The sequence below is a fragment of the Tiliqua scincoides genome, chromosome 4 (genome assembly GCF_035046505.1).
Source record: "Tiliqua scincoides isolate rTilSci1 chromosome 4, rTilSci1.hap2, whole genome shotgun sequence".
Lineage (NCBI taxonomy): Eukaryota > Metazoa > Chordata > Lepidosauria > Squamata > Scincidae > Tiliqua > Tiliqua scincoides.
Genome location: NC_089824.1, coordinates 96,566,210 through 96,589,173, shown reverse-complemented (window position 1 = coordinate 96,589,173; position 22,964 = coordinate 96,566,210). Strand labels below are relative to the sequence as shown.

Here is a 22,964-nt window from a genome sequence, read left to right as displayed (position 1 = left end):
GGCAAAGATGCTCCAAAAATCTGCTACAAAGGCCCTATATACATCTACTGAAGTTGGGTTCTGCAACAGGTTTTCAAGGCCTTGAGATCTAGTCTTTTATAACTTATGCCCCAATCCTATCCCCCACCAGTTTACATGATGCAGCTGTGCTGCTATAGCACACACTATACCACAACTGTCCAGAAAATGGAATTAAGATAAGGTAAAATGGAGAGGCTGTCAAATTATGTTAAATTGGTGAACATAACTGAATGACCGTTTGTTACAGTAACAAGTGCAGCTTTTTGATTATTTTTGTTCTTAAGATGAATGTTCTGATTAAATGATTAAAGATTTTGTAGGAAACTGATATTGAACGCCCCACCTTGGCATCATTGTATCGGCAAATTCAGGAAGGTGGTCATGGACCCAATCCCATCCAACTTTCCAGCACTGATGCAGCTGTGTCAATGGGGCATGTGCTGCATCTTTCAGTGGGGAGGCAGTCACTGAGGCCTTCTCAAGGTAAAGGAACATTTGTTCACTTACCTCAGGGATGCATTGCGGCTGGACCGGTGCTGGAAAGTTGGCTAGGATTGGGCTACAAGTCACGCAAGGTTATCATCTTTATCACTGGAGGCCACTGAATTTGTAAAAGACTCAGCTTTCCCTCCCATGGGAGCTAGGGAGGAGCTCAGTGGCAGGTCCAGAAAAAAATACTTGAGAGCACCGAACCCAGAAAGGGCTGTTTTGCTGAGTGGACTTTTCTCCCCATGGAAGATTTCTGAAAGAAAAATAAAAGTATATTTTTCATATTAATGTTCCCATTCCAAACTTAGAGAGAAGTTGGCCCATGGGGAATTTTACTTGATGTGTACGAATGCATTTTATGCTATGGATTGACGGCCCAATCCTATTCAATTTTCCAGTTGTGCGAGTGAGCTGAGCTCTGCATCCTTCGGTGGGGAGGCAGTCCAGAGGGAATGTTTGTTCCCTTGCACTGTGGCTGCACCGGTGCTGGAGAACTGGACAGGCCTGGGCCCTGAGAAAAGCATTCTGAGCATGCACAAAGTCCTTTCTCTCCCTGAGGTTCCCGCTGGAGCCTAGCAAGGGGGCGGCCGGGGGACGAGCTCCGCCGCCAGAAGAGGGAGCGAGCCTTCGAGGCGGCTCCCCTTCCCCGCTCCTCCTCCCCTGCTGGCGAGGCCTCAGCAGCGCGGCCGTCCCTCTCTCCTCCCTCTCTCCCAGTGCCCGGAGAACTGGAGCTCCGGCCGGACCCTCCCTCCTCCTGCAGGCGGAGCGGAGGACGGCCGGCGGAGCATGGGGGAATGCGGGGTGCCCGCGGGAGCCCAGCTGCTCCTCCGCGCCTGCGACCAGGGCGACTGCGAGAGCGCGCGGCGCCTGCTGCTGGGGCCGCCGACCTCCGGAGCGGCGGAGCAGGCGGCGGCAGAGCCCGGCGGCGGGGCCGGCGTCCCTCCCGGCTCCGTGCCCGTGGACTGCTCAGACGAGGCGGGCAACACGGGACTGCAGTTCGCGGCCGCCGGCGGCCACGAAGAGCTGGTGGGCTTCCTGCTGCGAAGGGGCGCCTCGGTGCAGAGCCGGAACCACTGCGGCTGGACCCCGCTCATGCAGGCTGCCAGGTGAGCAGCGCGGCGGGCGGGCAGGCGGAGACAGCCGGGCGGGGCGAGGGAGGAGCAGAGCTGAGACGGGCGGCTCGGAGAGGAACGTCTCTAGCGCGCCACCTGCGGGCCAAGGTCGGGATGCTCCGGCTAGCAGGACGGCTGGGACGTCCCGAACGTCGACCGCCTCCCTTCCCACCCCCTCACCAGCCGCGAAGGGCACGTGGCACGTTGAGAGCAGTTGCATTGGGCCCTCTGGAGTATTGGAAACAGTACTGGAAACTAGGGGCTCCTCATGGACCGGATTGGAGGTCCTCAAGGGCCACAAGTGGCTGCAGGGTCGGGGTTTGGGCACCCCTGATCTAGGGGTACTTTTAGGAGACCATATAACATCACACTTTAGGTGTTCAGATGGTCTTTTCTTTTTCTTTTTTTAAGTGTGGAGATAAATAGGAAATTGTATGAATGAAATAAGTACATGTTTATGTACATCAGTGTTTCTCAACCAGTGGTATGGGTACCACCAGTGGTACTTGAGGTGGTGTCTGGTGGTACTTGCAGGACCCTGGAACACCTGGTGCCCAACAGTGAGATCAAGAATGTGACACAAGAAACAGCAGTATGGGGCTCAGCTTGGCTGGCAGAGCTCCAAAGCATGCTTTTCTATGCTTGAAAAAATCCTCCTGTTCACCCTGAGCCTTTTATTGGTGTTTGTCGTGTTATATCTGGCCTCCCAACCCAGTAGTAACTGGCAATGTCAGAACTGGGGTGGGAGGGGTGGGCAGAGTCCTGCTCCGCTGGATCCTATGCTCTATGTTAGGCTGAAAAGCCCAACATAGAGCTTCTCCAGTCTGTGCTGGCAAAATAGCTGGAGGGGACCCATCACAGCCCCTGCATGCTTACTCAGGGGCCTCCTTTTCCCGTGGAGACCTCTGGCAGTCCCAGCAAGACCACTTGATACAGCGGTTGCTATTTTGGTGCCACTACACCCAGTGCTGCTGCCACCATTAGGATTGGGCTGTTGGACAGCAATCTCCCTTTTAATGGAGAGTTAATGAATACAGTCTTCTCCTTGGATCATCCTTCTACAGACTCATGCGATTTCTCAGTTTGTCTTCCAGAGTCTTTTTGGATGTCCTCAAGATCTTTCTGTTTTTCCTCATCCTCTTTCTTTTAAGAACATAAGAAGAGCCCTGCTGAATCAGGCCCAGGGCCCATCTAGTCTAGCTTCCTGTATTTCACAGTGGCCCACCAGATACCTCAGGGAACACACAAGACCACAAGATACTTGCATCTCCCTGCCACTCCCCTGCATCTGGCATTCTGTGTACCCTCACAACCTCAGTGAAGACACCAGACTTCACTTGGGTTTAACTTGGGCCACTTTTAACATAAGTGGCCAATTTTAACACATGAAACCTACTGAACACACCTCCACTCCCTTGCCAGTCTGGAGTAGGTGAAAAAACCGCCATCTAAGGCCAATTTGGGTGACAAAAAAAAAAAAAAATTCCCACCCAGACCTCATGATGAGCAACCAGATTATCTCAGACTGTACATACTCATTATGGCTTGTGACCTGTGATGGGGTTTTCCTCCAGAGATCTGTCCAACCTCCTTTTAAAGGCATCTAGGCCAGATGCCATCATCACATCCTGCAGCAAGGAGTTCCACAGACAGATTACATGCTGGGTAAAGAAATATTTTCTTTTGTCTGTTCTAACTCTTCCAACACTCAATTTTAGTGGCTGTTCTCTAGTTCTGGTGTTGTGTGAGAGGGAAAAGAGCATCCCTGTATCCACTCTATCCATCCCTTGCATAATTTCATCTCTCAGTCCAACCCCATCTGCCATTCTCTGCCTTTCATCACCATGTAAAACGGCAGTTATTACTAGATCCACCTCCCAACTTGTCAAAAGATACTAGATACATTACAAGGTGCTACTTTCACCAGCCCATGTAGTGCTTTGTATGCCATTGAGAAAGACCTGTAATTAAAGAAAAACATTTTTCTGAGTGAGGGGGAAAGCTAAAACCAAGAGGCAGTGGCTTGCTTCACTCAGATAATTTATCGGTAGACATATAAACTGGGAGATTTTTGCTCACAGCCCGTTCTCCTAACCCCTATACTACACTATGTCTTTACACTGCTAGGGCAAGACTGTATTAAACCCAGAGAATGCACTTTCAATGTGCTAGGAGACTATTACATGTGATAACCTTTTTCTCTCTCATTTTTCCTAATCAAAGGTTTGGACATCTAACTGTGGCTCATATCTTGCTGGAGAATGGTGCAGATCTTAATGCACAGAATAAACTGGGAGCCAGTGTACTTACCATGGCCTGTAGGGGAGGCCATATCAGTGTGGTCAAGTTGTTGCTGGAATCTGGAGCTTACGTTGACAATTATGATCATCTGAGTTCCAGTTTGGACTATAGTAAAGAGGAACTGCCAGCTATCACCCCTCTCATGGCAGCTGTCCAGCATGGGCATGATGCAGTGGTTCATCTTCTGTTGGACTGGGGAGCTGATTGTAATTACACTGTGAAGACCATGGGTTGGACTCCCTTGATGTTAGCAGCTGTTAGTGGAAGAGTGAGTTTGGCCCAACAGCTTATGAACAAAGGAGCCTATCCTGATCAACTGAATGTATTGCACAAAACACCATATGAAATATCGGTAGACTTCAAACATGAAGATATGAAGAATTATCTGGAGCCTTTAACAACTGTAAGACCCCAGGCAGGTATGAGCTCCTTGTTCTCTTTCTGTCTCTTTGAAAGCAGGGCTTCTCAAAGTAAATAATTATCTGGATAACCCTAATAATCCATTATCTGGATATCCAAAGAAACCCGGATTTTGACAACACCAGAATGTGGATCTTCTGGTCCCTGCCTCAGAGTGGCAGAGGAGATGAATGTTCAGCCCTAGAAACAAAAACTTTCTGGGTTAAAGAAGTATCCACTGCAAGGCAAGGTGCAGGCAAGAACTAAAAGGATGAGAGGAACTAAAAGGTAGAGCCCTGCTGCATCAGACCAAAGACTCACATCCTCTAGTATCCTATTTCCCACAGAGTCCAATCAGATGCCTCTGGGAAGCTCACAAGCAGGAAATGAAGGCAACAGCCCTCTCCCACACTTGCTCCCCTGCACCTGGTATTCTGAGGACACATGCACATATGTGTGAGTGAGTGTAAAAACTCAAAATCCATTATTACTAGTTCTGACTGGTAAAAACTGGATGGCATCAGAGGTTTCTGGTTTTGCCTAGGAAGAACTAGAAAATACTGCCCCAATTCCCTTTTAAAGCCATCTAAGTTTGTGGCCATCTCCACATCTTGTAGCAAATTCCACAGATTAATTATGTGCTATGTGAGGAGGTACTTCCCTGTGTCTGCTATAAATCTCCTGCCAATCAGTTTCATTGGATGTTCTAGTATGTGTAAGAGAGCAATATCTCTCTTTCTCCACTTTCTCTGCACCTGAATTCATAGTTTTATAAGCCTCAATCATGTCTCCTTTTCATTGTCTTTTTCCTGAAATTATAAAGCCCCAGTCATTGTAGCCTTTTCCTAAAGAAAGTGCTTCAGCCTTCTGATAATTTTAGCCGTCCTATTCTGCACTTGTCTAGCTCTCCAGGACTGTATCTTTTCTGAGATGTGACAACCAGAATTGTACACAGTATTCCTACACTGAAGAGCCACAAATCATCCTTTGCCTCAGGCTCACAAAAACCTTGAATGTACTTTAGCAGGACTGGTACACAATGCAGCAGTTATTGTTGCCATATTGTTCTAAGGAAAATATTTTTAGCAACATTTTCTCCAAATAACATACACAAGTCTAGTGACAGACCTAATAGTACTGTTGCCTTAGGAGGGCAATTAACAGTTAATTATAATTTAATTATGGCACAGTTAATTTTAGCATACAATAAATTTAACGAAACTATAGTTAACTAGAGACTGCAGCCTCAAATCAGTGTTGACATCTGTAGCTCCTGACCATGTGAAACTCTCCTCCTTGCCCATTCTCTTTCCTCTCTGAGGGGCTGCCCTCTGGCCTCTTTTTTTCCTTATCCCTTAAACCACTGCCTCTCTCAAGTCTTGGCTCCTACATTTGAAACCTCCTAGCTTCCCTTGGCACTCTTGAACCCATCATTTCTTAGGTTCATGCATCTTTTTACCACCTTCCTTTCCTAGACCCTTCAATCTGCCCTGCTTCATTCTAAGATCTGAACTACTCAGCCACAGCTTCAGGCACTTGCTGCAATAGTAGCAGCTAACTCATGGCTGCTGTATAAAATAGATTTATAAAGAGACTGTGGCTGCAATCCTAACCACACATTCCTGAGAGTAAGCCGCATTGAACAAAATGGGACTTACTTCTGAGTAGACCTGGTTAGGATTGTGCCCAGTGCATCCTTAGAGAAGATAATCAAACGGCATCTGGCAAGTTGAATAAGCAACGCCCTCTGGTTTTTCTCTTTCTAACTTAGCAAGGATGTTGATAGCTGATAAGTATTCTAACCTTTATTTCTTTTTCTCTTTCAGCTATACTCTTTTTTCCTTTTCATCTCTACAGTCAGAATTTCTGCATTCCTCCAAATTGGTTCTTCCTCTCCTTTCTTCTACCTTTTCCCTGATCCAGCAAGGCTGACATGTCATTGGCTTCATTAGTACAAAGATGGTTCTCAGGAGCGTAGGGCCAAAATTCTACATGGGCTGCAACAATATGCTGGATTCTGGTAAGGCTTGCTAATGCCTTGGGAAATGCATGTCCCAGATAAACCCAGGTGTCTCTACATAGTCTGCATCCTGCAGCCTGGCATCCAAGGCATCCATGACTAGTGCTTTTGGGTGGAAGAAGGAACTGGCTGAAGTCATGTTCTGAGCACCTGGGGTCCTACAGTTGCTGACTCGGGTAACCAGAGCATGCCAGTCTGGCTAGCTTTTCCTTCCCAGCTGCATAAATACAAGACACTCAGTACATCCCATGATCTGGTATGGCATGGAGTCTGGAACACAGGAACATGCCTGTACTGTGTGACTCCAGCTTGTAAGGGATGGATCATGCCCTAACATTCAAGTCCTCATGGCTGGCTGCAGAGATGTTTGAAAATGTGATAAGTAGAGGTGTTTGAAAATGGTGTAATTTATTTTACTAGAAGTAAGCCCGTTGTGTTCAGTAGGCTGAAATTCTATCTTACTCACGGAAACAAACACTTCTAATAATAAGAGTGCATTCCTTATCTCTTCCTTTTTCTTCTTTGATTTACTCCTTTTTCTCATTTAATTCTGGGCCCCCTCATACATTACTGCAGTGTCATAAGAGCTGTTTTCTTTGTGGCTTCAACCCTAATCTGTCTGGTAATGTTTGAACCCTGGCATGACATAACACCTGCTGTGTAAGTATTTCTACTCAGTTATTGCCCAGCTGGATAAAGTCATAAGTGGCTCCCACATTCATGTATTTTGCTGTGCAAATTGTTTTGTGAACTTATGTTGAAAAGCTACACACACACACAGTTGTGTGTCGCTTAGTGACAGGGATGCAGACCAGCACCCCTGTTGCCAAGCTAGGCTTGATACTAGTTGTATCAAGAGCTGTAATGGAAATGCACAAACCAGGGCCTTAGATTACAGTTAGTGTGCTTCACAGCTGCAGCCACTTGTAGGCAACAAGGCCTTCAGGGTTAAAAGCAGCACCTGGAGGAAGGAAAAGTGGGTGGGTGTAGAAGGAAAGAGGTTGGAGAGACTGAACTTGGAGGAAAGAGAATGGATGGGTTAACTGACTGACTGGAACATAGACTGCTAGAGGTGTGTGTTTGTGGTTGCCAAGAGCTGCTGAGGATCAAGGTGTTGCTGTGGTGGCGAGAGAGGGAAGGAAGGAGGACCTCTGCAGGTTGAATAGGCGAGCCACCCTGGTGGTGGGGCAATACTCAGCAGTGCTTTCTGCAGAATTAGGGCTATTTTGAGTGAAGAGGGGAACTAATTAGCTTAAAGTGGGCATAAAATCTCTAGGCCAAGTTTGGAAAGGGAATTTGGCAAAACAGAAGCCTCTGAAATGTGAGGGGAGCCGTGCCCCCCCTTGTCTCCAGAGTCTTTTCTGAGCCTTGGAGAGGCAGTGTGCCTCCATGTGCTGCCTCTACAAGACTCAGAATGACCATTTTGGGTGAAAAGACACTACTTTCAGTTTCCCGGGAAACTGGAAGTCTTGTGTTTTTTGGCCAAAATGGCCAGTCTGAGCCTTTTTGAGGCAATGTGTGGTTGTGCACTATCTCGGGGAGCTTGGAAAAGCCTCCAGAGGCAAGGTGAGCACGTTTCTCCTTGGCTTCGGCGGCTGGGGTGAACAGGGACCAGTGGTGGCCATTGCATATGTGGACCATTGCTGGCTGGAGTGTTGCTAAGTGGTGCTCACCTGTGTGAGTGTGTGTGCATGCAGTAGCATAGCTAGGGGGTGCAGGGGGTAGCAGGTTGTACAGATTGTGCTGTAAAAGTGCAATAAGTACTTTCCACAAGTGTTTGCTATTTCAAAATATTAGCTAACATTTCTCACTCACTTTAACAAATAAAAAGACCCAATGTAATTAAATTTGATGTCATTGTCAGGAGGGGGGGCTACAGAAATTTTTTTGCATTAGGCAGCAACTTGATTAGCTACACCTGTGTGTATGTGTAAACAAATGTCCTACAAGTTTATCCACATTTAGCATAAATTATTCCAGAATGAATATATTGTAAAATAATCACAACAAATCCACCTGTTCTGTCTTAAACACGTTCTTTACAATAATGCCTGAATGGAACTAGTTCAGCCTTGTAAATAAATTCTGAATATACACCTAACTTTATGTCTTGGAAAGATGGTGCTTGAATATTCCTTCTTGCCAGAGAAAAAACACTACAGCCTTTTCATATCCATCTCCCCCAGTTCTTAAAGCCAGGAGAGGGAAAGGGCAGTGTCCCAAAGTGGTCATTCTGTGAAATGAGCATCATAACAGAAGAGCATCCAGTCTTTTATTTTTTTTAATTCTGTCTTTGGTGGCCAAGCACAAATATTTAAGTGAAATGGACAACTTAAAGTATTTCACATGAAATAGTTGCTGTTGTGCATATTATAGAGATATTATAAATTATGTATTTTTTCTCCTCCCCCAGATAAACAGAAGAGGCAACCTGATGTATTCCATGCTTTGAAAATGGGTAAGACCCTTTTCCCCCTAATTATTCAGCTGATGCATTCCAGAAATGATTAGTAGAGTTATACTAAAGGCCCTCAGCCAAAGATTTGGCTGATTATTTCAAATCAGCATTGGTCATCTAAATTTATGCAGTTTTTCAAGTCATATGCAGCTCTAATCTCTGCCCATGCCTTCCCCTCTCAGACTTCTCCTTCTGTTCCTCTCCTTTTCATTCATATGCACCATTCCTCTTCCAACTAATTTCATAGCCCCACCTAATGACTCCTGCCTTCTCTTTTCTTAGGTCCCTGCAACCTCTACCCCTTTTTCCTGGGCTCCTCTGTCTGCCTGTAGAATTTGAACAGGTCAACCAATGACATCAATACTGCAATTCTAGGCATGTCTACTCAGAAGTAAGCCCCATTGAGTTCAATTGGACTTACCTCCAGTTAAGTCTGTATAGGATTGTAGCCCAAGAGAGCTTTAAATTTGAGGATCTCACAGGAGTAATGCTTGCAATACTTACTGGGATACATTACTGACCCCTTCAGAACCCCTATTCTATGTAACTATAAATTTCAAGAAGTAATTAGCTTCCTACTCAGTAGTAAAGATTAGTAACCACAGAAAATCAGCATTTAAAATTGTCTGGCCAAAATAATTATAGGATTCTTGTGCTTAAAGAACACTTGCAAAGCAAATCTGTCTTTTCTGTACCCTTTTCTTGCGTACTTGTGTTTTTCCCTCTCTTAAATAATTATTTTTAACAGCTCACCACTAGAACTAAAAATAGATCTTCTTTCCACTGCCTGAACTCTTTATTTGTCACTGAAGGATGTTACTGTTTCCATAGGCAACTTTCAGCTGGTGAAAGAGATTACTGATGAAGATGCAGCACAAGTCAATGTCTTTAATGATGATGGTGCTTCCCCACTGATGATTGCAGCTGTAACTGGGCAGTTGTCACTTGTACAGCTGCTTGTTTCAAGAAATGCTGCTATTGACAAACAGGATAATGTCCATGGCTGGACAGCACTAATGCAGGCCACATATCATGGGTTGGTATCTTTATTTTCCTGGTTTGGGGAAAGAAAATGTTTATTCTTATCATTGTCACCTTCATCATCATCCCTTTAAAAATCTGTGAGAATTCTTCCCCCCTCCTCACCCCCTGCATTTGAAGCTCCATTCTTTTTCATTCATGCATACTCTGGAGAAGATCTTCAAACCCTTCTGTGCTCTGTATTTTTTTCCTATCTGGAGAGGCTTTTAATTTTATTTATTAAAAAAATTAATTCCTCCTTTCCCCTTGTAGGGACTCAAGATGTGTTATGATAGATCTGCAACTATAATACATCATAACAAACCAGCAGCAATAATAAAAACAAATAAAACAGGAAGAATTCAAGACACAATAAATAATTTAGAAAATGCCTGCAATAAGAGCCAGATCTTCAACCTCTTACAAATCACTGGCATGGAAAAAGAAAGATGCACAATACAGGGCAGGGAATTCCACATAGTAGAAGACTCCCTTGTGGCTGCCACTCATCAAACTTCAGAAGGCAATTGAACACATAAGAGAGTCTTCCAGATCTTAAGAGACAGGTAGAGAAGCAGGCAGTCCTTCAGATTGGCCCTCAGTTGTTTAGCTCTTTAAAGGGCATGACCAGCACCTTGAATCATCCCCAGAAATTCACTAGTAGCCAGTGCAGCTGAAACAACAAAGGCAAGACATCATAACACTGTCTCATGCCAATCAGTTCCTAGGTACTTACATTTGCACCAGCTGGAAGTTTCCATGGTCTTCAGGGGTAGCCCTGCACAAAGCATGTTGCAGTAATCCAATCAAAGGAATGGACAAAGGAATGGATCACCCTAGCCAGGTTCACCTAAGACAGAAATGGGTGCTGTTGGTGTACCAGCTGAAGCTAGGCCACAGCTGCCACCTGGACATCCAGGAGCAAGCCCAAACTGCTCCTTCAAATTGTATACTGACTGGTATTTGGCCAACATGGTGGGATCAAGGGAGGGCTTCTTCAGTAAAGGAAGTGTGACTACCATTTTTAGGCAGGATGGTACACTGCCCTCCACCAACAAAGCTTTGATTACCCTCCCAGCTCATTTGGCCAATCTACCTCTGGCCTTCCATTAGCTAGGCACTACTAGTATAATGCTGATATTATGGCCTTTAATATGTGTGACCCACATTTTGTTTTTGTAGAAATAAAGAAGTTGTTAAGTATTTATTACATCAAGGAGCTGATGTGAATCTGCGTGCTAAAAATGGGTACACAGCCTTTGACCTGATAATGCTGTTGAACGATCCAGGTATTTTTGTGTGTTTCTTTTGTGTGCAATATTTCTCATACATTAACAGCCCAATCCTATTCAGATGCTGCTCTGATGACACAGTGACACTGGCACGACATCCATCATATCTTAAGCTCATCTAGGCAATGCTACGCCAGTGCGGTCTTCCCAGTAATACTGACAGCAACCATGGAAACCCTGACACTGCCCATCATCCATGTAGCAGCATACAAACATTGGTGCACCATCAGTGTCATTTCTGAAGAGTCAATCCCTACATCCACCCAGCCCTGATGCTAACACCCAGAGAAGTGCCACCAGGGTGTAAGCAGGGGGTGAGGGCTGGCACAGGGCCAAAGAGCAGCCAGTGCTGGAGGGACTCCCTCCCCGACAGCCATTAGGCATGAGCAACACAGTAACAGGCACCCCCACTGACTATGGGGAGATAGGGAAATAGATACCCCAAAGACAGCAAACACAAACAATGTGATGCAAGGATGCCACAGTATCCTACCTCCTTTGGGAGTTATTGTGGTGTCAGCAGCAAAGGGGCAAAAGTAAAGAACAGCTAGGAATCCTTGCACTCAGGTTTCAAATCCCTGATCTCCAAAACACACATCTAAGAACTATCTTTCAGACAACAGCAGAGCAAGGGTAGAAAGACAGCACTCTCAGAAAAAGGCAGCTATGTGAAAGAAAGTGGGGGGGAGGCAGATGGACTGAGATGAATCTCAAGGGGTTCATCTCAAGATGAATCTTAACAGCACTTGGGCAAAACAAGATGCTGGTAGCTCACGGCATAAAGATGCAGATTAGAAACCAGATAAGGGTTTGAGCCCAGACTTGTCCTAAGCAGCAAGGCACTAACTTTTTGTATGACTGGCTAGAAACACCCAGGAGAGGGACAAAAGAGGAGGCAGGCCTACTGTACAACCCACACCAGGTTCACCATAAAGCTGCTCTTTAACCACTTAGCCACAGAGGAGATCCACAAAGAGCACCTCATCTGGCATTTAACATCTTGAATTGCCACAAATAGGTATACCTGACTGGGAGGCTGTGGCACATGGGCCTATCAGAGAGATACTGCATGGGCCAATCACTGGGCTGGTATGTAACACAAAGCACCTACTGCCCATCCACTTAGCCACACCTTCACGCACACCATACCATTTGCTTCATCGCTGATACCTACCAGAATGGCTGTCTTTCCTGTCCCCTTGCAATTGCCTGCTACACACCACTGCAGCAGGAAACAGTGGGCTGATGATCACTGAGGAGCATCCCCCCTCAACAAGAAATCATGAAGTAATGCTGCAGGCCCTGGAACCAGAGTTCCTGAGACCAGTTGAGCTAAGAAATAACTAGGGTGGGAAGAGGGGAACTCTGTCTGCTAACAAAGAAACAACGTGGTCCAGTAAATGTTTTATTAACTGTATCAGTGATAAAGTAGCATCTGAAAGTGAAACATACCAGGGGGTTGCCAACCATCTTCTAGCAGAGCTATTATGCCATTGCAGGTTATCCAACAGATAGCCAAGTAAGAGGTTCCAGTGAGGTCTGGCTGCATCATTTGATTCACTGTCTACCATGGAGTTTGTCTACCATGGAGCAGACACTCCCTGCTTTTGCAAAAGGAAGGAATGGTTAGGCAACACAATCAATCACAGAGACACGTGATAATGCTGAAGTATGGGGGTGGGTTTATAGAGGCATGAAACAAAGATCCAGTATCATTGTGGGACAGCATGAAATTCCTCCTTCCCCCCCCCCCCGGTTACCTATAAGTGGTGCACTGTACTCGCTTCTCCTGTGGAGGCTGTGAGGTAGAGGTATGTGTGTGCATGATATCTTCTGGGGTAGAATACCTGCAATAAGAATTCTGGGAATTCAAGAGTATACGTGGGAAGGACAAGTTGGTGCAAGTGCTCCGTTTGTGTACCAAGTGCTCTTTCACCCTGACTCCCATCACCAAAGTTCCCTTTGAGAGACCAGAGGGAAATAGCCCAATGCCATGTACCTTCTCATCTAAGCTGTAGTCTCTCTGGTAGGGGCAAAGCAAGTATACTGGGTCGATATACTATGATTGGCTGCCAGATATAGTCTGCAGTGGATGCTCCATTGTAGAAAAATTGGTGGGGTGGAAGGTAACAGGAGATGAGAGAGATCTTCTGGTGTTTTCCCCTTTTCCATTGTTCTTTATAACATTACTTCTACCAGCACCAGCTCTGTCATTGGCATACCGTTTTTGTGAATATCGGGGGCACATCCATCATCTGAATGGGCATTGGGATACAATACAGCATACATTGACCCCCTCCTTGTCTCATCCATTACTGTCTGATATCCTATCCATTTTGGCCTCCTCTGGTGGACTTATGCCAGCGTCCCAGTTATATTGGTGTGCTAATGTTATACCAGTGTCCATGATGCACCCATCAGTGGGCAGACATACATTAGCAGGGCTGTCATTGGGCTGGTATACAAGGAGATTTGCCAACATGTCTTCACATATGCCAGAATATCTCAAGGATATGACTGGCTGTAAGAGTCTTAGGGCGCAATCCTAACCAACTTTCCAGCACTAACATTGCTGTGCCAATGTGGCTTGCACTGCATCCTGCAGCGGGGAGGCAGTCAAGGAGGCCTCCTCAAGGTAAGGGCATGTTTACCTTGGGTCTGCATTGAGGCTAAGTCAGTGCTGGAAAGTTGGTCAGGATTGTGCCCTTATTGTTACTGGAAAGTTGAGGTGGGCAATTCTTTCCAACATAAATTGTTTGTGAATTTTTCAGATGCAGAACTTGTACGGCTGCTTGCATCAGCTTGCATGCAAATAGACAAAGAAAAGAGTAAGCAGAACAGCAAAACAACGGCACCTTTTTCCAGAAATAAGCAATCTTTTGATGTCCCAGTGCTGCCAGATGACAAGGGAGGACTAAAGGTATGCATATTTCATATTCTTTATTTGAATAAGACATCAGTGCATGGTGAATGTATGAGTTTCTGCTGCACACTTGTTAAAGCTAGAAACCTCATGTCTGCACCCGCTCAAAAGAGGGCAGAGATCAGAGGAGACCCATTGACGCCGTGGCTGCATTACCTGGGGTAAGAAGCAAATGCTCCTTTACTCTAAGGAGACCTCTGGCACCCACTGGATGCAATGGTTGCCATTTTGGTGCTTTTGAAGCCAGGGGCCCCAGGATGCTTGACATTGGGCTGCTCAGTTGTACTCTCTCCCCTTTTGTCAGTTATTGCAACACCTGTGTAAAGAATTAGAACTTTTGAACAGGGGAATTTAGCAGCAGGACCAGAAAACTTACATCTACTCCACTGTGGCAGTTTGTTGGATAAGAGAGTTCCTGACTGTATCACTAAAGCTATGAACTCTGCAGATGTTAGTTAACACAATGGGCCAGTATGGTTCTACTTGGACCTTGAGCACTTGGTCCACTTAAGTGACTTCTTCAGGCACAAACTAAGCTGCTCTTGGATTTTCGTTAACACCCCCTCCTTAATAACATTCTGCTTCTATGTTGTTGTGATGGTTCATCCTTTCTGCTTCCTGGCTCTTTCTCCATTTGATTATTGGTCCTAGGAAGAGACTGGCCTTATTAACTCTGACGTTAGATTTACAAAACAGGAAAAAGTGATGTCCAGAGGTTCTTGGAAGGTGATGGTTTTTAAAATTATATTATTTGTATAAATTATGTTCAAGTCATTCTGCCAGTTATTTATCATTGTGCATAATTATCTGTCATTAAAAAACCATAATTATGCATTCTTTTCTAGTCATGGTGGAGCAGGATGTCCAACAGATTTCGAAAGCTGAAGCTGACCCAAACTTTAAATCATGGATTTTCCATTAACCCATCTGTGTCTTTTCCGGAAGAGTCAACATCACTATTTGACTGTACAATGAAGGCCACTTTACAAAGTGAAAACTCTGGAAATCATGACGCCACAACAGCGTGGGCAACAAAGAACAAGGCTAATGGTAAAAACGATCAAATGTACACACATATGCAGTCACACCTACCATGCAGAGGGTATTCAGTACATGGAGGTACAGATGTACGAACATATAAACATTTAGGAAGATTCCACAATCTTTTTAAAACTGTCCATATTGATATTTACGTGAAAAGCTAATAAAAGGATGAGATTGAATGATAACCAAAGAAAAAAACCCCATCAGTTTTGGGGTGGCTAAATGTAATGATGTTACCTAGTCTGATAGCATCCTGGTTTCTACAGACAGATAATTATATGGAAATATGGAAAACCTTAGCATTTATCATTTTAAAACCATAGATTTCTAGCTATAAGTGAGAGCAATGAAAAATGGGAAACTGTAAATGAGGGAAGGCTGCTTCAGACAATGCACGTTTCCAATGTGGAATACACGTCTGTCTAAATAAAAGCATGAAACTGTGTGTAGTGATTTGGTGATTTTAGATACCCTGTCACAGAGGTAAGAAGGGCAGCAGCTCAAAACAGGGCCTTCTTGGTAGTGGCACCTTCTCTATGAAATTCCTTCCCCTTTGGTTTGAGTATAGCTCCTTCTTTAGCAGCCGTCTGGCAAGATCTGAAAGCATTCCTTTTTCAGCAAGCCTTCTGATTTTAGCCTTTAGTGCCTGGCACCTGTGGGTTTTACTGGTGCTTTTATTAGGTGATTGATTATGATATTTTATTTGTCTTCTGCTGGCTGTTTTTATTATTTAAATGTTTGAATAGCGTATTTATTTTGTATTGTATAGTTTGATTTTTAGTTGTTTGTATTTTTAAAATATTTTTTGTGAGCTGCTTTGGATGCTTTTGGGAGAAAAGTGGGATAAACACTGAATAAATAAATAAATAAAATATAGCCCAAATAGAGTTTTGCTCAGGGTGACCAGATGTCCTCTTTTTTCCACATGTCCTCTTTTTTAGCATCATGTCCTGGAAAAAAACTTAAATGTCCTACTTTTCCTTGTGAGTTGCCCTGTAGGTAGCACATAACCCTCTTGTAATTAATAAATTATATGTAATACAGTATATATAATATTATTAAATTTAAAGCTATAAGTAATGCAGTGTTTAACCACATGAAATCAAAATATACGAATGTTTTTAGCTTTTATCTTGTCATGTCCTACATTTTTCTTGGATGTCCTACATTTTGGGGTGCCTTGTTCTCTTCTGCAGTTATGACATCTGGTCACCTTGGTTTTGCTGCCTCAGGGAGACCTGAGAGAGGGAGATAAATCTATCATGACTTTAGAAGTTATATTAGCAGGAACTGATTTTGGATGAGCAGTAGAATCTAGATTTCTGATGTTGGCCTACTTTTATAACTTTTTCCCCCACACAATAATGCTAATGAATTCTCAAGAAGCAATAGATGTATGGGAGGGGCAAATCTGGGAAACTGGGGAGTTGCATATTGTATCCTGGGAAAAATTATGGCACCATATAATCAGGATAAATTTTGCATGGATTATTTGATAGGTTTAAAATAACGTAGTTGCTTTTTTCCAGTTGTAGGCAGCACAAAGGCAAGAAAGGATAACGAATTATTGACAACAGTGGTAAGTTAAAACTACCAAGTGGGAAGCTGGTGTACCAAGTGATTTGTAGATCGTACTGTAACTTTTGCCCAAAAAACTTTTATCTAAAAGAAATTGGAGTATTATTCAGCCCTGTTATTATTACAATAACTTCACCATGCATACAATGCAGTGAATGTCCTGAATTGATAAGTATTTGTTGATCAATATTTGTTAAGCAGCCTTATAAGATGTAGTATTTTTCCTATAATGAACAAAATTTGCATGGTCAAGATAGTTTGGAATGGAAGGTAGTGGCAAAGCCAGCCAAGGAAAAGTTCCATTTTGACAGGATAATATGCTCCTCTGATCAGTGCAGAGCAGGTCAAAAACAGAGTGCCAGAGAGTCAAATGTCCCTTTCAGCCTGATACGTGTCCTTCCCACTGGGAACTGAGCAGTTGCAGGAGGCATTCTAATGAGGATGCTCACCAGATGTTTCACCTAAGGAGGCTGGACTTTCACCAGTCAAGCTATTGGGAGTGGATAGCATCATGGCAGGAGAGCTTCTCTGTGACTTGGAAGGATCCTATTCCTTGGTACACAGTGGCGTAGAGAATACCCTGCAACTGGTGAGTTTGTGGAACAGAATGAATGTAGATGGGATAACTGAATGCTGGCCGTGTGAGAGTCAGTAGGACAATCTTGAGACTGATAAAATTGATGGGATGGTGGAGCTTGGTGGAAATGTACTTGGGTTGGGAGAAGTGCCAGAAACCACCTTCATCCCTGAGGCATTTATAGGCAAGTTCTGCTTTACTGGATAAAAGGTGCAGTGTATCTCCACCCAGCCTTGATTAAATTTTATTTTTGCATGTTTCAAAGCTCTCTTTCTGTGCTTCTGTCATAAATAACCACATACATAATTTTCATTTTGTAATTAATTGCCTTATTTTCCAGATGATCTGTGCAAGAATATCTATTAACAGCCCAGTCTTATCCACACTTGCCTGAGAGTAAGCCCCATTGACTCTAATAGGACTTACTTCTGAGTAGACATGCAAAAGATTGGGCTATAAGTCTTCCTTCCTTTTTTTTTTTCCTGGTCAGCTGCGAAGTGGAGCTCCATTCACAAGGCTGCCTAGTGACAAACTGAAAGCTGTGATTCCACCTTTCTTGCCTCCTTCAAGTTTTGAGCTGTGGAATTCTGACAGGACACAAACAAGCAAAGATGGCAGTGGAGAGCAAACTAGGCTTGGCCTTCCACATAGAGCTACCAGTCATGATTGCAATGGCAGTGGTAATTCTGACAAAGTAAGAGACTAATAATAAAATTGTACTATGTGGGGTTCAATTTAATCTTTACTAGTTTATAAATCTGGGTTGTTGACATTGGGTTGTACCCTAACGTTTCCTCTCCAGAAGAAAGAAACCTTAAAGTGCAACCCATAATGTTTAGGTGATGCTATGCTGTAGAAAGTGATGCTGCTGTTGATGTCCCTTTCTAATGCCTATTGCTGCTTCGTCCCTTAACTATAATTTCCAAGGGATGGTGTGAAAAAGTGTACAAAATTGCATGTGTACAAAATTGTAAGCTGATTGAGAACTCTCGGGGGAGGGGAACACTTTTGTTAAACACTCACAGATTATGCTTGCAGTTGGCAATCCAAGTACAATTAAGATGGGGGGAGGGATTCATTCAGTGATTGACCAGGGATCTGAACCCAAATCTCTAAGGTCTCAGTTCAAAACTCAGTCCACTGGCTCTCAACTGTTCTCCAAGATAAGGAAATTGAAGTACTGGATTTAAATGTTACATGCATGAACTTTGACTCATTTATTTGCACATCACAACTCTTGATAAAGACATGCATACTGGGTGTACATGGAAGTGCATTTTGAGCCAAGAGCATCATTTTGACAATATAGGCAACAAGTGTGTTTTTTTAAAGTAGTACAGAAAGTAAAAACATTCTGAGAAACTAACAAATGTCTCTCTCTCTCTCTCTCTCTCTCTCTCTCTCTCAGTCATCCTTAAGTAGAGGAACTAGACCCATTAAATTGTCAGCCTTTGGAAGAAGACCTCCAACTCCTTCCAACTCAAGCAATTTCAACCATTCTCCACACTCTTCTGGTGGATCAAATAGTATAGCAGGAGTTAACAGGCATGGTGGAGAAATTCATAATAAATCAGGTACTTATATATTTTTTTGCTTTTGAATGCTTTCCACATGCGCTGCCTCCGACGTATTCTCGGCATCACCTGGCAGGACAAAGTTCCAAACAACACAGTCCTGGAACGTGCTGGAATCCCTAGCATGTATGCACTACTGAAACAGAGACACCTGCGTTGGCTCGGTCATGTCGTGAGAATGGATGATGGCCGGATACCAAAGGATCTCCTCTATGGAGAACTCGTGCAAGGAAAGCGCCCTACAGGTAGACCACAGCTGCGATACAAGGACATCTGCAAGAGGGATCTGAAGGCCTTAGGAGTGGACCTCAACAAGTGGGAAACCCTGGCCTCTGAGCGGCCCGCTTGGAGGCAGGCTGTGCAACATGGCCTTTCCCAGTTTGAAGAGACACTTGGCCAACAGTCTGAGGCTAAGAGGCAAAGAAGGAAGGCCCATAGCCAGGGAGACAGGCCAGGGACAGACTGCACTTGCTCCCAGTGTGGAAGGGATTGTCACTCCTGAATCGGCCTTTTCAGCCACACTAGACACTGTTCCAGAACCACCTTTCAGAGCGCGATACCATAGTCTTTCGAGACTGAAGGTTGCCAACTACTATATATTTTTAATTTAAATGTTTAAAATGTTGTCATTAGACAGCTACTCAAGAACAGTCTATATTAAAGGTCCAACCAGTAAGTTGTTTTTAAAATACTAAGACCATTCCTCAAGTATAGGTCACCTGCTTTGGCTCCCCTTATTTAGAAGAAGGGCCACTAGTCCCTTTACTGTACTAGTTGTTTTAACAGATTTGAAGTTGGGGGCTGAACATATGTTTATGTCTTATTTATTTCAAGTGGATCTGTGGCTGACTGATGGACTGTACTCAGAGAGTACTAGTCAACAGCTCTTTTTCAACCTGGAGCGAAGTGGTGAGGTGGGACTCTGTCTTGGACCCAGTGTTGTTAAAAAAATCTTTATAAATTACTTGGATGAAGGTGTAGAGGAAATGCTTATCAAACGTGAAGATGACACCAAACTGAGGGGAGTAGCTAGTACCCTAGATCAGTGGTTCTCACACATTTAGCACTGAGACCCACTTTTTAGAATGAGAATCTTGTCAGGACCTGCCGGAAGCGATGTCATGGCCGGAAGTGGCATCATCAAGCAGGAACATTTTTAACAATCCTAGGCTGCAATCCTACCCACACTTACCCAGGAGTAAGTTCTATTTACTAGCATTGTTAAAAGAATATACATAGTAGCTTGTTAAAAGTACAGGTCTGTAACATTTCCCCAAATACAGTCACACAGCATGGTAGCATCAAGTCTAATATATTAAAAATAAAATATTGAAATGAATGGATAAAATTCAACCTGAAATTGGCCCAACCCACAGTTTGAGAAACACTGCCCTAGATAGGAACAGGACCCAAAGCTATGTTGACAGGTTGGAAAACAGTGGAAATGCAAACAAAATGAACTTCAGCGGGATCAATGCAAAGTTCTGCATTTGGTTAGGAAAAATCAGAAGCATATATAGAAGATAGAAGATATTTGCCTGTGTAGCATTGTTCTCTGTATGAATGAATGTTGTCATCCTTCAGTCTTGGAAGACTATGGTGTCACGCTCTGAATGGTGGTTCTGGAACAGAGTGTCCTCTCCAGTGTGCGAAGCCTGGGTAAAGTAGGTATGGAGGATAGGCTGTTACCCATGCAGCAAATCCCCCCTCTCCACATCGCTGAGATGGTCCAATGGAAAGGCAGAGGCCAATACGGTTGGTTCCAGCGGCGTCGCAGGAGTTGCCAGAACGTGACTGTGTTCAACCATGAACTGCCTCAGGGACTCCAGCTCCGGATTTTGCCTCGAGGTTGACTCCTGAAGCCTTTTCCATAACTGGATGTAGCCACAAGGCAGTGGAGGTTTGGGAATGAATGAATGAATGAATAAACCTTTGGGTATGAATGAATGAATAAACCTTTATTAGGCATAGATAGGGAAATCATAAAAGCAAACATAATTAGTCCTAATCCCGTTTATCAAAAACGGAGTTAAGATACTAAATTACTAATAAAACATTTACAGTTCAACATAAAATATCAACATTTTTGACAAATTACATTAAGAAGGCTTAGAAATCACCAAAAGTAAAAATTTAGAAATTCCCTCTAGCACATCTGGTGAGCAGTCATTTAGGAGACACTTCAGTTTTGCCTCATCCAAAAGCTCATTCATTTTGCCGAGAAGTGGAGTCATTTAAGTGTGGCGGGATCTAGTGTGCCGAGGACAATAAAAAAGAATGTGTATAATTGATTCAACATTTCCCAAATTACAAGGGCAGAGGCGGTCTTTATATGGTATTTGCCTATATCTGCATTCTGTGACCTTGGATGGAAACACATTGAATCTTGCCAAGGAGATTGCACGACGTTCAGAAGGGTTGATCAGAATACTCAGATAAGGAACCATTTGCCCATAGTTTAGCAGGATAGAGAAATTCTCTGTAATTTTCAAAGGGAATGCACAGAGACCTACCAGAGCTGCAGAGGGGCACCTCTGGAACACTTGTCAATGACACCATTGTCATCGCTGAGCTCCATAGCACACTATTGGGGCTCTAGTTTCAGCTGCACAACCACACAGCTTAAAGGGAACACTGCTGAGCTGTACTGTGTGTGAAAATGTGATCTGGACATTTTAGTAGATGACAATGTAAACATCAGCTGGCAGCATGACATGGTGGCAAAGAAGGCAAATGCAATTCTAGGCTGCATCAACTGAGATTGTGAGATGCAATAGTAATGCTGTATTCTGCTTTAGTTCTACCCTATGTGGAAAACTATATCCAGTTTTGGGTGGTACGGTTTAAGAGGGTTAAAGGCGTGCCCCCAGTATCCATGGATTCGGTAACCGCTGTTTAAGTTACCTGCGGATACCATGGATACTGGGGATGTCTTTTTGAAAGACAGGGGAGTCTTGCTTAACCTTACTGCAGTGAAACAGCTGTGTTTCCAGGGCTGCAGACTGCCTTCCAAGCCACCTGTAGACTCTTCCTGGTCGCTCTGAGGCTCCTCTATTTCTCCAATGTAGTTCCAGAATGCAGCATGACCAGGAAGAGAAGGCATTGCATTCCATTTTGGGACTCATAGGAGAAATGGAGGAGCCTTGGGGTGACCAGAAAGAGGCTGCAGATGGCTTGAAGGCTGCCTGCAGGCTTGGAAACTCAGCAATTTCGGTGTGATAAAGGAACATTTTAAAAATCTTTTTTTAATCTTATCACAGCAATAAGGTTTTGCTTATAAGCAAATAAAGCAATAAAGTTTTGCTGCAATAAGGTAAAGCAAGATTCCCCAATCTTTCAAAAAGGCACCCCCTGTATATGCGGGGGCGCGGGGTGTGTCCAGAATGGAACCCTTGCAGATACTGGGGCATGCCAGTATTGATTAACTGAACTCTGTCCAGAGGAGGGTGAGTTGGGATGGTGAGGGGGTTGGAGACCATGTCTTGTGAGGACAGATTGAAGGAGTTGGGCATGTTTAGTTTGGAGAAGAGACAGTTAAGAGATGACATCGCTATCACAGCTATCTATAAATATCTGAGGGGCTATCATATGGAAGACTGAGCAGATTTGTTCTCGGTTACTCAGGAGGGTAGAACCAGGATGTATTGGTTTTGTCAGGAAAGGCAGCCAGAGAGCCAAGAGAAGTAGCACCTAGGGGTTTGCACTTACACCCCCCGCCCCCCACTCTCCCATTTCCTGTTTTACTGAGTCAGCAACTGAATGGGAGAAACCTTTGAAGATGTTTTCAAAAATCAAGCTGAGATGACTTTGAAAGGCAATTGTTGAAAAGAAATGTAGAGTGAAAGTGAATTGATACATGGTATGTTATTCAATTTATATGGTGATATATAGCCCCTGCTAACTGGTTAAGAGGTACTGCTTCAAGTGGGTGCGCCTCTTTTATTTAGCAGGGGGAGAGTAACTGGCCCCCCTCATCCCAGCAGTGTCTTTTCTAGTGGCTGTCTGCTGGTGTTGCATCTTTTTAGATTGTGAGCTCTTTTGGGACAGGGAGCCATTAGTTATTTGTTTTTCTCTGTAAACCACTTTGTGAACTTTTTGTTGAAAAGCGGTATGTAAATACTGTTGATGTTGTTGTTGTTAATTATATTAATAATAT

General features: G+C 43.9%; 1 protein-coding gene across 1 annotated transcript in view; it reads left to right on the top strand.

Moving 5' to 3' along the window:
• The first annotated feature begins 1,296 nt into the window (after positions 1-1,296).
• ANKS6 (ankyrin repeat and sterile alpha motif domain containing 6) overlaps positions 1,297-22,964 on the top strand; it is a 33,056-nt gene continuing 11,388 nt past the window's right edge. The window contains exons 1-10 of the mRNA XM_066625420.1: positions 1,297-1,616; positions 3,846-4,342; positions 8,756-8,800; positions 9,632-9,836; positions 11,003-11,109; positions 13,884-14,032; positions 14,881-15,085; positions 16,615-16,658; positions 17,725-17,928; positions 18,643-18,808. Coding sequence (XP_066481517.1) covers positions 1,297-1,616; positions 3,846-4,342; positions 8,756-8,800; positions 9,632-9,836; positions 11,003-11,109; positions 13,884-14,032; positions 14,881-15,085; positions 16,615-16,658; positions 17,725-17,928; positions 18,643-18,808 — 1,942 coding nt within the window. The remainder of the gene's footprint in view (positions 1,617-3,845; positions 4,343-8,755; positions 8,801-9,631; positions 9,837-11,002; positions 11,110-13,883; positions 14,033-14,880; positions 15,086-16,614; positions 16,659-17,724; positions 17,929-18,642; positions 18,809-22,964) is intronic.